The sequence below is a fragment of the Epinephelus moara genome, chromosome 23 (genome assembly GCF_006386435.1).
Source record: "Epinephelus moara isolate mb chromosome 23, YSFRI_EMoa_1.0, whole genome shotgun sequence".
Classification (NCBI taxonomy): Eukaryota; Metazoa; Chordata; class Actinopteri; order Perciformes; family Serranidae; genus Epinephelus; species Epinephelus moara.
Window position 1 is genome coordinate 28,679,916 of NC_065528.1, and position 15,865 is coordinate 28,695,780.

General features: G+C 40.3%; 1 protein-coding gene and 1 long non-coding RNA gene across 3 annotated transcripts in view; both read right to left on the reverse strand.

Moving 5' to 3' along the window:
* LOC126384937 (uncharacterized) overlaps window positions 1-15,865 on the reverse strand; it is a 35,767-nt gene that overhangs the window by 2,592 nt on the left and 17,310 nt on the right. The gene's annotated exons all lie outside the window — the stretch shown is intronic.
* Window positions 2,464-15,865, reverse strand: part of cd9b (CD9 molecule b) — a 27,514-nt gene continuing 14,112 nt past the window's right edge. For both annotated transcript variants that reach the window (XM_050036373.1, XM_050036374.1), the window contains exons 2-8: window positions 11,381-11,483; window positions 6,963-7,060; window positions 6,127-6,201; window positions 5,926-6,027; window positions 5,261-5,350; window positions 5,058-5,141; window positions 2,464-3,139 (exon numbers count right to left, since the gene is read on the reverse strand). In XM_050036373.1, the coding sequence (XP_049892330.1) occupies window positions 3,074-3,139; window positions 5,058-5,141; window positions 5,261-5,350; window positions 5,926-6,027; window positions 6,127-6,201; window positions 6,963-7,060; window positions 11,381-11,483 (618 nt within the window). In that variant the 3' untranslated portion in view covers window positions 2,464-3,073. The remainder of the gene's footprint in view (window positions 3,140-5,057; window positions 5,142-5,260; window positions 5,351-5,925; window positions 6,028-6,126; window positions 6,202-6,962; window positions 7,061-11,380; window positions 11,484-15,865) is intronic.

Sequence of the window (15,865 nt, forward strand, 5' to 3'; positions counted from 1 at the left end):
GTTTAGTGCTAAACAAACTGAGGGGGGAACACACCTCGCCACGACTTTAGGATTGTCAAAGCCATGTGTTTCTTTTTTTTTTAATTTATTTCATTTATTTTATGGAATAAATAATTGTGTACCCTGACTGCCTCTTTGTTGTTTTCTAACTGTGTGATCCAGTTTACAAAAACAGCGACTTTAGTTTGATTCAGACTCTTTGGGAGGACGTGGAATGTAAATTATGGTGTTCATGAATGAAAATATAAGTGAGCAACTGCAGCTTAAAGGATTTAAATTTGGGATTTAATTTAAATGTTATTCTTAGATATTTCCTTAATAATGATAAGAAAGTTACTCTCTTATGACTCAGTATGTCATAATTATGTAAAAATCAAAGTCAGGTCTAAGAGGCGCCCAGACGCTCAGTGGGGAGAGCAGGCATCCCAATGTCCTTGCGTAAGAGTTTGATTTCAGCCTGCTGCCCCTCGCTGGATTTCATCCCCCCTCTCTCTAACTCCCTCTCAACTTAATACTGTCCTATTACTTAAAGGCAAAAAGCTCCAAAAAAATAATCTTAAAAAAAGAATTGATCTAAGAGTGTTTTAAAACCCCAAGTTAAGGTCGTGCTTGAGACCTGGGGCCGTATTCACAAAGCTTCCTCGTGCTAAGAGTTGCTCCCAGTGACAAAATTCTAAGAAAATTCTTAGAGTTGTGACGTTGTCTTAGAGTTTCCCCTTAAAGTTCAGACTAGGTCCTTGTTAAAATAAGTTATTCACAGAGCATCTCTTAAAACAGCTCCTAAGGTGAAAAACTGTTAGGAGCAGGGAGGAGGACTGTTATGAGACTTAAACACTGAGAATATAAAAATATATTATTTTATGTAAAATCTTTATCTGAAAGGAAACAAAAGCTGTCAGATTAACGTAGTGGAGTAGAAAGTACAATATTTCCCTCGAAAATGTAGTGGAGTGGGAGTATAAAACAGCAAAACCCGAAAGAAACCAGATTAAAGGGTATACATGCACCGAATAATCTGACTGTTGGGGAAAAAGCTAGATGTGTTCATCTGATTTCTCATAATCAGATAATGGCTTTTGTCTGATAAAGCCTATCAGATTATGCTGTTTACATGACCACTTGAATAATCAGGTAACTCCAGAAATCAGATAATGATCGGTTTATTAGTGTGCATATAAACGCGGTCAATGACAACACTCAGCAGTTCATTTCAGTTCCACTGGGTGTCGACACCTTGCAGGCTCACAAAAGGGTGTGTCTGTGATGACCAATCACACCTGTTAAAAGACTGCATCACACCTAGCAACAGGGTCAACCACACCTCCTCACTAAGGTAGAAGTTTCTGTCCCTTCCTTGCTCAGAGTTGCTCTGAGAACTTTCCTAAATCACTCCTAAGCTAGGACTTAATAAAAGTTTTTATTTTAAGTTAGGAGCTCTCTGAGAGTACTCTCAGAATGTTTGTGAATACGGCCCCAGGCCTCTAACAGAGACAGGCCTTTAGTTGTCAAAATGTGTAGCCACACTAGGCTAGTAAAAGGGACTGGGCGTTTAAAGTTTTACGGTATGTGAAACTACTACTGATTAAACCAACCTGATGTCCTTATCACTGTGAGAACATTGTTGGTGTTGTACACACAGGTGTAAAAGCAGCTGTTCAAGGAAATGACCCAACAGGGGTTAACCACTGTTCAATGAAAAACAGGTCAAGTAATGAGCTCATTGCCTGATGCAAACCTATAAACATACATATTACCTTACAACAGTCTGCACTCAGACACATGGCACCAGTGTGCATGTTTACCCTGTACACCATCTTAAGTTTGTTTGCATTCTTAGTGCAGCTGAGGCTGATGGGAATGTCAGTTTTTTGCAGGTATTCTATAACTAATTTACCCTGATGACGGCACTCAATGAAAGAGGATTACAGCTCATCCGACCCTCTGTGACCACTTAGTTACATCCACTGACATTTAAAGCTTTGGTTACAAGGCGACAGCTGTGTGAAGACGTCATACTTGTATACCAGAAAGTCTATATATCAGTGGTTCCCAACTGCTCCAGATTTCTCCTTCATTCAAGGTCCACACAGTTTAATACACTGGGTGTCATACTTGCATTTGGCCATGTGGTGGGGCTAGTTCACTGTCTTTGTCAAGTATCTGCAAGTCACTCAACCTACAGCAGGAAACTGCACTTCAAAATAAAAGCTTACCCGCTGTAGTTAAAAATAAAATGGGTTCTTTACAAACTTGACACAATTGCAAGTCACTTTAGGTGCATTCAGAATGGACCAAGGACCCACCAGTTGGGAACCACTGCTCAATATGATCCTCTCTGACACCACATTACAAGAATACACCCACAAAATGATCATGTGTGTATCAGTTACTCACCCTATGTGAACTGATGTATAGATGATCATTTTGTGGCGGACATATTGAAGGACAAATGCTGTCACAAAGTCTGTTTAACACCAATCAGTGTTTATTAGTTCGTTTATTTGGCATTTTAAAGATATATCTGAACTGCATTCATCAAAATATTTGCATAAAACTCCACAGTTCTGCTTTTATAAAAATCAAAAACACATAAACTTCAGGAACGCGCACAAATTAAAACAAACAAAACAAACATGTCGTGCAGTAAAATTCAGTTAGTTGCAAAAAGCCTGTTAGATTACAAACCAACCACAGGCGAACTTTAACATGTTTTACATGAACTGAACCGAGTGTTATCCAACAGTGACGAGTTAACGGTTGTGTCCTCCAGAGGGCAGCAGAGTCTTTCAGGTCTCTTTTCTCCTGCAGACCTGCTCTGTGTTGAGATGAGAAGTATAAATTCAACAGACTGTGCACCAGAATAAAACCTTTGTTCACTTTACTTTGTGGGGAGATTACATTTGTACCCAGAGTGGGTCACTGCTCAGGCTCCATACTCTCACTGTGAGGTCATCCTGCATGGATCCAGGCGGTAAACTAAGACTGTTATGATTATTACATGAACTCTAAAGCAGCGGTGGTGAAAGTGAGGACACATAAGTTAAAGATGGAGGCTGTCTGTGTTGTGTGGTGTTTAGACAAAGTCCCTGGACCTCTTAATGGCACAGCAGAGCATCATGCTGAAGATCATCCCGAAGATCTGTGGAGAGGAGGAGCAGACGGGAACGTACAGGGTTAAAACCACAACAGATGTCGTCTGCTAGATCTGCTGTAAACTGGTGTAAAAAGATATGGCTATTTGCAACTAAACGTGGGTTTCTTCCAGGTGCTCCAGCTTCCTCCCACAGTCCAAAGACATGCAGGTTAATTGGTGACTCTAAATTGTCCGTAGTTGTGAATTTGAGTGTGAATGGTTGTCTGTCTCTATGTGTCGGCCCTGTGACAGTCTGGAGACCTGTCGCCCAATGTCAGCTAGGATAGGCTAACCTAGAGTTAACCTTGAAGTTACCCCACTAACCCTAAATCCTGCTTCGTTGTACAGACTCTATTTTACCACGAGTGGTTACATTAATGTCTGTACTGCGGCTGCAGCCCTCTTGCTTAGTACTGGCCCAGTTTCAGAAACCACTGTTGCAGCAGGCTGTGTGGTTTTTTTTATCTGTAAAAGCACAGGGCTGGTGATGGAAACAAGACAGGCGGTTTCCGTTGTAGATGTGGGAGAGTTGCGTAAGTGCCGAGCACGTAGATAAAGTGATTTTAGACTTGCATCTATTAGACATCGGTTGATGAACGTCCTTGATGAAGGCCATGTTGCCCAGCACTCAATGTTCATTTCACTACCATAAGCTGTCTCCTGTTGTTTCCATGAATTAGCAGTACATTTAACCACACTCACAACCCTAAACCATGTGTAACTCACAGTCTGTATAAATAATGGACGTAGCCACCATGACTTTACCCATTGGTTTGTCGACTCTTGTTTTGAAGCCTCGAGTTTAACATTTCGGACGTCGCCATCTTGGCTTTTTGGACCATATTTGGGGACAAGGCTGGAGCTGTTGAGGAGCGAGCGTTGGATCTGACTCACTGACAGAAGCGACTACTATTGACGCCTCACAGACAGCCTGTCAATCAAGTGCCCCTGCCCTTAAATTTACATAACTTTGGGTCTTAATAAAATGTAAACGGCTGAGTTGTAAAATTTTTTACACCCCTTACAGTTGTCATGAAATTAGCTATAGAGACCCAAACTGTTTTTATACCAGGCTGTAAACATGTTCATTTCTGCTGTAACTAATTTTTGACATTTCTGTGTTAGCTTCATTTCTCAGCCTCAGAGGTTGCCGCTTGATGTAACCACAGCGGCTTAGGACCTCCACATCCTGTGTCTCCACCTGTAGGATCGTCTGAGACCAGACACCTGACAGCTGATTCAAATTTTAGTTTGCACAACTAAAGAATTTCTGCACAAACTGTCAGACACCATCTCAGGGAGGTTCATCTCAGTGGCTGGTTTCTCCTGAGCTGGCTCACTAGACCGGTTGGATGTACTGCCAAATTCTTGGGAACGACACTGAAGATGGCTTATGGCAGAGAAATGAACACCAAGTTCATGAGAAACAGCACTGAGTGACATTCCTGCAGTCAGCATGCCAATGGCACACACCCACAAAACTTGCGACATCTGTCAGTGTGTCAGGTGATGAAACCGCACGTTTTAGAGTGGCCTCTTATTGTGACCGTGCCGAGGCACACCTGTGTTGTATTCATGCTGTTTATTCAGCATCTTGTTATGACACACCTGTCAGGTGGATGGATTATGGGTCATGTTGGCAACATGCTCACTAACACGGATTTAAACAAATCAGTGAACAAAATTAGAGGTTTAAAAAAAAGCCTTTTATGCGCATATTTAAACCCTTAAAAGAAGGGAGCACAAACAAGTGTTCCATTTACACTTTTGGTTCATGTATTCGTTCCATTTTATCGTCCTATTCAGCAATTTAAAAGATATATTAAGGAAGTTGCTCATGATAAAGTAGGTTTCTTTGTGTGGAGATGTTTCATTTTGACTTTTCAGGGTGTGTGCAGAGCTCTGACATCATCCCAAGACTCACCATGATGACACCGATACCGATGCCGACCCCGCCGATGATGTGCAGTTTGTTGTTGAACACCTCATCGATGGCAGCTGGACAGCTCTGATGGGGCAGCAGAGAGCGAAGACATTCATTTTGAAATTAAAACACAGGTACAAATCAGAGCAACAAATTCAATGTACGCAGTCAATTGAGAAACCCTGCACTGTATGTTCTGTTACCGTGGTGATGAGGACCTCCAGTCCCTCCTTCTTGGGGCAGATTTCTTTGGCAGCATCGATCACTGTCCCTGTGGGGCCGCAGCAGTCCAACTGTCAACAGGAAACCACAACTTCGGTTCAGACAAATCAAACTAATAGCTGATTAGATATTTATGTGATCGGGTCACTATCAGATGTGTTCCACTCATTAGCAACACACATCCCTTTACCTTACACTAAAGATATTAAATACAGTACAACATATCAAACAAGTGCGCGTAAAGTTGAGCCCTTCTTATCTACATACAGAGGGGTCCTCGTCCATGTTGCAATGCCATGTTTCTACACAGCCTCTCGTGTTTTTACATTGCCTGAGGGCGACCAAATGCTTGGAAAGGTGGGGGTCAACAGGAGTTTTCAGGTGGTTGCAGTCTGAAACATCACCACTAGATGCCACTAAATCCAACACACTGGTCCCTTTAAGAGTCGACAGCCATGCTAACATTCACTGTTAAGCACTAAACACAAAGTACAGCGGAGGATGAGGGATATCATTGGTTCTGCAGGTATCTGAACTGGACTGAATAAAATGTTGACCTGATGACGGCACTAGAGGAAGAGTTACAAGATCACCAGAGTCGTGTGTGTGTGTGTGTGTGTGTGTGTGTGTGTGTGTGTGTTCTTACTCCAAAGTGGATGAGACGCAGCGTCTCCTTCAGTGCTTCCTGTCTGGTGTTTTTGTAGTTGTCGTAGGTCTGCTTGTAGAACTCTGTGACGTCCTCCACCACCTGAAGACACGCAAAGACAGAACAAACTGCATTTAAAATACTGACTGTAACTGTGTGTGTGTGTGTGTGTGTGTGTGTGTGTGTGTGTGTGTTGCATACCCTGTCCTTGTTGGAGAGACCCCAGATCCCAGCAGCCACCTCCACAGCGAAGATGAGGAGCAGGAAGAGGAAGAACTAAACAAAAAAACAGTCAATTTAATGCAGCTCATCATGTTTTTTATCATCTCAGGTGTTTATTCAACTACATTAGTTATTTCTGAGGTCGTACTTTGCAGTGTTAAGTGAATATCCCTCTATAAAATCCATCTACAAAACAGCCTGGCATGTTGTTTCAGGTTGGCTGGTTTGAAAAACAGATTCACGAGTTCAAAAGTTCAGCTGCCAAAACACTGCACAGCTGTTTATAATCCACCTCTGTAGAAGTTATGACAGTTTCTCTCTTGCTGCAACACTGCTCCTACGTAGCAGCAATGTGTCAGTCTGTGGGTGTGAAGGTCAGCTGTGACTGCTCCTCTTTGTCACTGTTTTTGTTCGTTAGGTCTTGATATTTGGATTTTTGCCTTTGAAATCATGCAATGTATCAAACTGCATGTGACCAAAGCACCTCCCCAGAAATCTGACTGTACGTTGCGGCAATGCAGACGTCCTGAAAACCATTTCTCTCAGTGGAAACAAAGCTTTCATTTACTTTAATTTCACAGATAAGAAGCTCGATAATGAGAACAATTGTTTGTTGCATCTTTAATATGTCTTTAAAAAAAGGAAAATTATGTAATTTAGTGAAGAGAGAAGTTTTAACTGTGACAGGCGATCCTTACTGTAGTGTGAGGTGCTTGTTGTTTTACTTAGAATCACCCGATTGTAACATTTTGTGCAGACTAATCAAAAAATAATCTCGCTTTGTGCAAAAAATACAAATACAAAAAATGACTCACCAATCCCAGCATGCACGGCGACTCTTTAATGGCTCCGCAGCATCCCAGGAAGCCAACAACCATCATCAGAGCCCCTGCTGCAATCAGGATGTACACACCTGCAGAACAACAGCATGCACATCAGGGACAGATGATACGGGCCTAAAATAACGCCATGATACTGCAGGGTACTGTTTGAGATAAAAGATGTTTGCCCTTTAAAATACATGGACACACTTTGTTGTGTACAGTGGTTGATGAGGTGGGTGTACTACTCTGTAGATGGCTCGGTTACCAAGTATGAAGTATATATATATACACACTATATAATCCAGTGGCTTTTTGGCTGATAGGTGGTTATACTGTAAACAGCCAGAAAGAGAGGTGGCTCCACTTCAACACTGGGTGTTACCAAGTACATTTGCTCAAGCACCCCAGATTGATACCTTTGAAGTTTCTCCTTGTGCTCCTTTTTTATTTCTACTTTATAAAATACATTTGACATAATTCAGTGGTCCCCAACTGGTCCAGCAACGGAGTCCAGATTTCTCCCTAGTCATTAGTTCAAGGTCCACACAGTTTATTATATTCAGTGTCATAACTGTGTTTGGACATGTCGTCGAGCTAGTTTGCTGTTTCTATTAAGGAGCGGTTCATTATTCACTCACTCTAGAGCAGGAAATGAGACTTCAAAAATAAAAGCTGTGTGCCAAAAATTCACTGTACTTTAAAATTAAGTGTGTTTTTTTTACAAACTTGACACGTTTGCAAGTCCACCCACTTTTGGTCCGCGACCCATCAGTTGGGAACCACTGTTATACGTGAAACTACCTCACTGTATACAACTACTGCTGGAAAGATAAGTCAATTAATCAATTTGTTGACTGACAGAAAATACTTTTGATCGCTAAGTTATTTGTCATGCAAAAACTCATTATTATCATTATTAGGTTATATATGCCTTCACCATGGAGACACTGTGGTGTATTTATTTCGTTTTTATTTTGTACCAACACAGAATATAATATGTTTTTTTGTATTTTTCACTTTCTTTTTCCCCAACACAGAACATTAATTTCAACTTTAGAATTACAATATTTAGCACGTAGAACAAGACGTGCTGTCTGGCCACCAGATGGCGCTATTTTCACCGTCTCATTACCTGCGCCAAGGAGGTTATGTTTTCGTCGGCATTGGTCTGTTTGTTTGTCTGTTTGTCTGCAAAATAACTCAAAAAGTTATGAACGGATTTTGATGAAATTTTCAGGAAAGGTGGATAATAGGGCAAGGAACAAATGATAAATTAAATTTCATCAAAATCCATTCATAACTTTTTGAGTTATTTTGCAGACAAACAAACAGACCAACGCCGGCGAAAACATAACCTCCTTGGCAGAGGTATTAATATGTTTGTGTGGCAATGCCGTATCATCACACAGTGCCAAGTTGTTGTTTTTTTTTAATATTTATTATTTTTGAGAAACACAAATTAAACACTGGGTTTGCAAAATATATTTTGCTGCTAGAAAAAATGTCTGAAGTTAGATGATCAGACTAAAAACTTTCTTATTAGATAAGACAGATGTTGACAGTTTTCATTAGCAGACATAATTTACAGTTGAAAAAAAAAGGTAATAAATCACATATTTTATCACAATATTCAGCATAAGGCAACATATTTAAAATCGTAATAATATTGTATCTTGACTTAAGTATCGTGGTGATATCGTATTGTGGATCCATAGCACATGTAGTTATATTAATGTCTTGTTACTGACAAATATTTAATTGAAATCACATGAACAATACACCCTTAAAAACACAGTACCTATAATTTCAATTCAATTCAATTTTATTTATAAAGCCCAATATCACAAATCACAATTTGCCTCACAGGGCTTTACAGCATACGACATCCCTCTGTCCTTATGACCCTCGCAGCGGATAAGGAAAAACTCCCCCAAAAAAACCCTTTAACGGGGAAAAAAATTTGCCTACAGTTCATCCTCATTTGCTTTTTGCAAAGGTTAATTTGCATGAGAAATTTGCATGTAGCATTAAAGCTAGTTTAGCCCAGGATACTGATGTTGTTGTACTCAGTACAAACAGAGACTCAAGACTCTTGATGTGTTTTTGGTCTCCTCTCTGATTGTGGTGATGAATCACATTCAGAGAAAACATCCCATCAACAAGTCATAAATTACTGTGGAGATGCTGCAAACATCAGCTGTAAAAACAAATTTAAAAGTAATTTCAGTGCCATCAATAAAGATCCAGCATCTTTATTGTGCTTTGACGTGGCTTTCATAACCATGAATCATTAAAAAAAAAAAAAAGATGAAAATATAAAAGTGGGATGACAAAATCCACCGCACTGATGTCACGAGTACATTAACCACAACACACACACTCAAATATTCCTCCTCCCAAGCTGCTATTAACATGTTTGTCATTTCAAAACAATCCTCTGTCGCCTCGCTGCCCACTCCACTTATCAGTTTGATGGAAACGAAACACAAAGAGTGAAAGGGAGGGAGCTAGTCTCTTTCTGTGAGTGGAGAGACAAAGACGTCCCTGTCAGTGAGGGAAGAATGAAAGCTATGTGTGGACGGCTCTGCCAGGCCGGAGGAGCCACCTCGCTGTGGACCAACTCTGGCCTCAGCTGCCCTCTGTGTGCCCTGCTGCCTGGTTCTCTAAATGAGGCTGTCCATCAGGTCACATCTGATGAGTAAGTAAAAAAACAATGCTCTTATAACAGAGCAAAGATTGGTACCAATGATCCAAAAGTGTAGCGGCTCAGCAGTCCGACTGACGCTGTGGTCAATGAAGCCGATGAAGGCTGCAGCTAAAGCTTTTAGCACCAAGTGCAACTAACACACTTTGGTCAAAACTCAAAAACCACGGTGGTTCAACATCAAGCCTGAAGTGTACACATGGTAACTGGTCAACTCCCTTTTACTGTGGTGTCAAAGTGAAGGAGCACTTAGTCACTGTGGTTAAAGAAACACTTTAACTGTGAGCTTTTGCCACACAGCTGGGATGTTATTCAACCACTGGGCTAACAGGAAGAATCTACAGTGTCCCAGTAAGGAGGGAATGTGGTAAGAGTTGGGGCTGATATGCTTCACACCGTGCCTGACATGGCCTTGCAGTATCAGGGTGTTTACAGTTAAACTCAGGACCTTTTTAAACCTTTTAGTAGCCTGGTGTAGCTACACATTTTGACAAATAAAGGCCTGTCTCAATTAGACGCCCGGTCCTGTTGCCAAGCAGTTCATTTTTATAGAAGTTTTTTGGATGTATAAAAGCGGGTTGTTTTGCTACCCACATGTTAGTTAGGCGTTTAGATCATGTGTACAAATATAAGTGTTTAAACTTTTGTCAATATAGAGATGCTACACATTGTTAGCTTGGTTAGATTCTAGATAATCTAATTGTTCAGTTCATTTTACTGAAACCAAAAAATAAGGTGGTGACTCCCTACTTCTGAAGCTGTCATAAAGTGAAATTATATGTCTATTCTGCTGTCTCTAAGAGATAGATCAAATAAATGATTCATTATTGATGTGTTACTCGAAGCCTAATTTTTATACAAGTAATATTCATACTGGTTTACATAAACAATTTGATAGTATTTCCTGATCTTTGCTGAGCAACAGTTTGGTGTGAAAGAAACCAACCCGAGTAATCGTTACTCTAAAGCCATTTATTATTGTTAAACTTGTAGCAAAAATAAGGGCACTGCACGCATACAGGTGTTGGGTCTAAGTTTGTTCCCCTTGTTAACTTTTATTAGTAAATGTAAAAGACGTTTCAAGGACCTGCAGCCACCTTGAGGTCTGAGGATGAGATCATCACGTGCTGTTTGCTTATGCCCTTATGCGTATGTCCTGTAGATGATGTCTTGATTTTGATGTGTGTGTGTTATTTTATTCTCTAATTGGTTACTATTATTTATGTATTTATTTGTTTTGATCCTGTTTGCTGTTGTTTAATGTTTGTTGAATGTTTGTTTTGTGTTGGAGGACCTCCTCGAAAACGAGATGGTGCATCTCAAGGGGTTTATCCTCAAATTAAAATTTCAAATAAATATATGCTGATTTTAGAGAAGACCAGTGGCGCTGAGAAATGTCTTTGCAACTCCACTTGCTGATTTTCCCTCATGTAAAATAACAGTCCACTTCCATGTTTTGGTAAGGTTTGTTTTCACATCTGATGCAAACTGGACCCAAGGACACATGAACTGTAATCGAGACCACCTTTTCAAATCGACCTGGATTGACAATCGTGTCCAGGTCCACAGTGTTTACACATTAATCAAACAAACTGGGGGTGCTTCACAAAACCTGGCTGGGGTCCCTGTCTGATGTGAAAGCCTCCTCAGTTACGGTAACCTGGGTGCAACTGCAAAGACAGTTTTGTGATGTCAAAGGCCTCACCAGTGAAGAAGACTGTAGGTGAGTCCTGTCCTTCAAACAGTCCTGCTGTCCTGGAGTCAAAACGCAGCCACAGGCCCACAGCGAGCACCCCAGTACCTGCCAGCTACACGAAAGACAAACACAGGAAACAGGGGAATTAACACTTAAGTGTCACATTTAAATCATATTCAGCACTGTGAACATTAATAAGGATTTTTTCTGATGCATGGAGAAAAACAACCGCTGTTAATCATATAACACATTATCATCTGTGTTGATGTCCACATAACTGTGGGCTGTACTCGGGCACAGCAGAGCTTTGAGCTAAATGCTAATGCTAACATGCTCACAATGACCATGGTATAATAGCCATGTCCCAAATACACACCACATACTAATTATATGCAAATCTTTAGTATGTTTGTTGTGTTTTCACTAGAAAAGTGACAACAGTATCATGGATGTATAGTGGATCTGGATAACAGACTCCAAAATGGCACCTATTCAGTCCTATTAGAATTGCTCGCCTGGTGCATACACCAAAAATGTTTCTAGTTTCCGGGTTCACAGCCATCTGAATATGCACAGTATAAAAAATGTAAACTGCAACCCTTAATTTTGGTTATTTTTAAAAAGGGAAGACTTTTTACACATACTTCCATTGAAGTTTAATTATAGTAATAAAACATTTGTTCAACCAAGAATAATATATCTCATACCGCTGCAGCCCTAGTGTAAACAATTAGCATGTAGCTGTAACATTATCTTATCAGCACTTAACACAAGATAGAGCTGAGGCTGATGGGAATGTAATAAGTTTTGCAGGCATTTTGTCATAAACCAAATTACTGGACACATTAATATTTTGATCTGATGAGGTCATTGAAGAAAATTCAGGGGATAAACAAAGTCAGAAGGATTTATCGTCTGTACAACATTTCCTGACAAATCATAAAGCTGCATGGTGGATTGACCCACATGCACTGCAGTCCTTTGAGCCATGTCACCTGTGAGACTTTGAAACAGGTAAATTGAGGTGGAAAATTCTCTGATGGATTAAAATGAAGGACGACTGAGAGCTAACACCTGAAAAATGAAGCCGAACATGCTGCTTCACATTCCCCCTCCCCACACATTCGCCTGAAACCAAACCCACCCTAAAGAACCTGATCAACAAGCAGCTCTTCTAGTTTTAAAAACCTGCCAAACAACATCAGGCAGAGAGACTGACAATAAAACCAGCCTTTACATCTTATTTACATTGTCCCTTTTCAAATTAAAAAATAAGACCATTTTCCCACAGTTATTCAATCTGTGATGGAACATTTTATTTGTGCTGTTCCTAAATCATTTCAACACTTCCTAAAACTTGAGGTTAATTCACTCGCACGCATCCAGAACATATGAACACTATGATTTTAAGTCACACATAACAAAATAAGTGTGAGAGCAGACAAAGGATTGTCACATCGTATGTGTATGTTTGTCCTTGTGGTGTTTACCGCAGTAATGACCAACTGGAATGACTCAATATCTCCCCAGCAACCACAAAACACAAGTTTACATCAACTCTGTGTTGCCACCCAAATAACTTCCATGATGTCCCACAGCGTAATGCTGACATCTGCGTTGTTGTGCAACAGGAGGTATGACTGAGGCAAAGCACCCACGCTAACTGGTAGTGGTATGCCTCAACATGTCCTCAAGATCCTTTCTGCTACAGTCTGATGACCATGAATCAGTAGACAATCACACACAATCACACACACACACACACACAATCTCACACAATCTCACACAATCTCACACAATCTCACACAATCTCACACACACACACACACACACACACACACACACACACACACACACACACACACACACACACGTTGCTGGGCTACCACTGCATCGACTGGTTAGTGTATAAGGAAGCAGTAAAACAGCCCAAATATAGCATACACTTTAACTCATACTGCATTTTTAGGTTGCTAAAATACGTTTAGCTGCGGCCCCGTCCACAGCAGTACACTGTTTAGCCTTTGCACTGGTAGATTTGATTTACCAGAGATGCTAGCAGTACATAAATAAGCACAGCAGAAATGTCAGCTAGGTCAAACCACAGCATTTAACTGTGTATCTTTAAATATTACAGTTATGGCTGATTGACAACAGGAATACACAAGTTCTCAGCAATTCACAATAGTTGCCAGTTATCAAACCGGAGGGGATTGTTTTTGTTAGAGCAACGTCACTGTGGTTTGGTTAGTATAAACATTTAACTGGAAATGCATTGCTAGGCAACAGCTTGTCAGTGTTAACTTCCTGTCAGCTGATGTCATTCACAAACTACAAAACATTAGGATGTACAAAAGGACCCATTTTAGAAAGTTTGAAACAGTCTATATCACTGTATTCTTGGTATCAAGTAGATACCTATTTTTCTTGCTTTCGGAGAGACTCTCAAGGTGCAATTTGACAAAAAATCATTTAATCACAGAGCTTTAAGCTCTGTTAGGTGGATTTCTAACAGCAGGCAAAAGCTCATGGGTATTGTAGTATTTAAAGCAGTAGAACAAACTGACAGACAAAACATGATCTCTCAGAAACCGACTTCAAATGGTCACAACACAAACCTTTATATAATCCAGGAGAGCAACATTAGTGATATTGTTTTAAAAGAAAATTGAAACACAGCTTAAATTCTTGAATTGCATAATGAGGAAATATCCAGAGACAGTACGAGCACCACTATTTAGAACGCAATGTGAGTCACGAGGCAACAAAATCTTTACTGTCTAATTAAGTACTCTATTTATCGCCACACCTAAAGATCTGTCAGCACAACACCTTATAGGATAACTATGACTGAACATTTTGTTCAGTTTAACAGTAGAGTCAGAGTGACACAGACACACCTCATCATCCATCATAACGCTCAAACGTAGCCTCGAGCTTAAACTGTGGCTGAACTCTCTGGATCACATCTGTCACAGTTTGAGTTATTGTGACACTACAATAAAAGCATTTGGTTGTTTATTGTACACTCCACTGACAATATATGTGCATTTAAGAGGGTTTAAAATACATTTAGACAATTCACTTTATATGTACACAGTACCTGCAGTTTACACACCAGCGGCACAAAGTACAAAAGTCAACACTGCTATGTTTTAACCAGTTTCACCTGAAACTTGGTTCAGCTGCACCATCTTACCTGAACTAACTTTACTAGAAAATAACCTTTCACCAAGTACTGGCGACTGAAATACAGAGACCTACAATAGACCGTTAATACAGAGTGCTTGTCCTTTTGTTCCCTCATTAATAATCCAACAATCACTTTATCGATTGTTTCTGTTTATCTAACATAAGGTCTTGTCGGCGTCATCATAATGTAATTGTACTCCTGGAGCAAACAGAGCAAATATTTTCCACTGGCTCTTCGAACATTAAATCACTCTTATCGTTCTAACTTTTCCACCATGACACCACTTATTAAGACGTGATTTACACCTGCTCAGGGGAGGTGTAAAATATGTCACTGGTGTAACCTGTTTTCACTACTTTATAGCATGAATCCCACACATAACCGACCACAGATCACACCTCCTCTACACTCATCCTAAACATAGGAACCCCACAAGGCTCTGTGCTGAGCCCAATGCTCTTCACCCACTACTGAACCCCAATTTACACCTCCAACTAAAATTTAATTTGCAAATCACACCACAGTAGTAAATAGTAAACCCGGATTGTTAAAATACAAGTAAACATGTTAGTCTGACCAAAATCATACTAAATCACATTTCTCATGGTTGGACTAACAAGTTGTCCACCATGTCCACCAGTTTTCTGCTAGCTAACCATAGCCAACTTGTTTGTCGACTGCTTGGTCTGTGACGCAATAGGTCAACAAGAAAAAGGTCAAATACTAACAAGCTAAAAGAGGGTATATCGCCCGAGAAGTTGGACATATGTCAATAAATGGCATAATGGACTTAACTGTGCATGTTAACGTACTGAATGTGTCAAAACAACCAACTTGGACCTCCAACACCTCACACCTGGTTAAAACAGCCAAACAAAGATGGTCCTTCCTCAGGAAGCTCAAACAGGCCCAACTCTCACACAAACTGCTGCTAAATCAAGAGAGCCTCCTGACCAGCTGCACAGCCGGTGGGTAAACAGACCTACATCGTCAGGATGGAGCCCCACAACCTGGACGCCATCTATGCCAGTCAACTGAGGAAGAAGGGTAGCAGTATTATCAGGTAGACCTTTTCCATACTTGTGCGCTGGCTTGGCTTAACTTATCAGTGATTTGCATCTCCATATAACAGAATCAGAATCAGAATCAGAAATACTTTATTGATCCCCGAGGGGAAATTATTTATGTTACAGGTGCTCCTTGCAAGAGAGGAAAGATACGTGAAAATATAAGAAATTTAAACAGTAGTATTAACAAATATATAGTTAAATAAACAGGAATTATTAACAAACATAAACGTA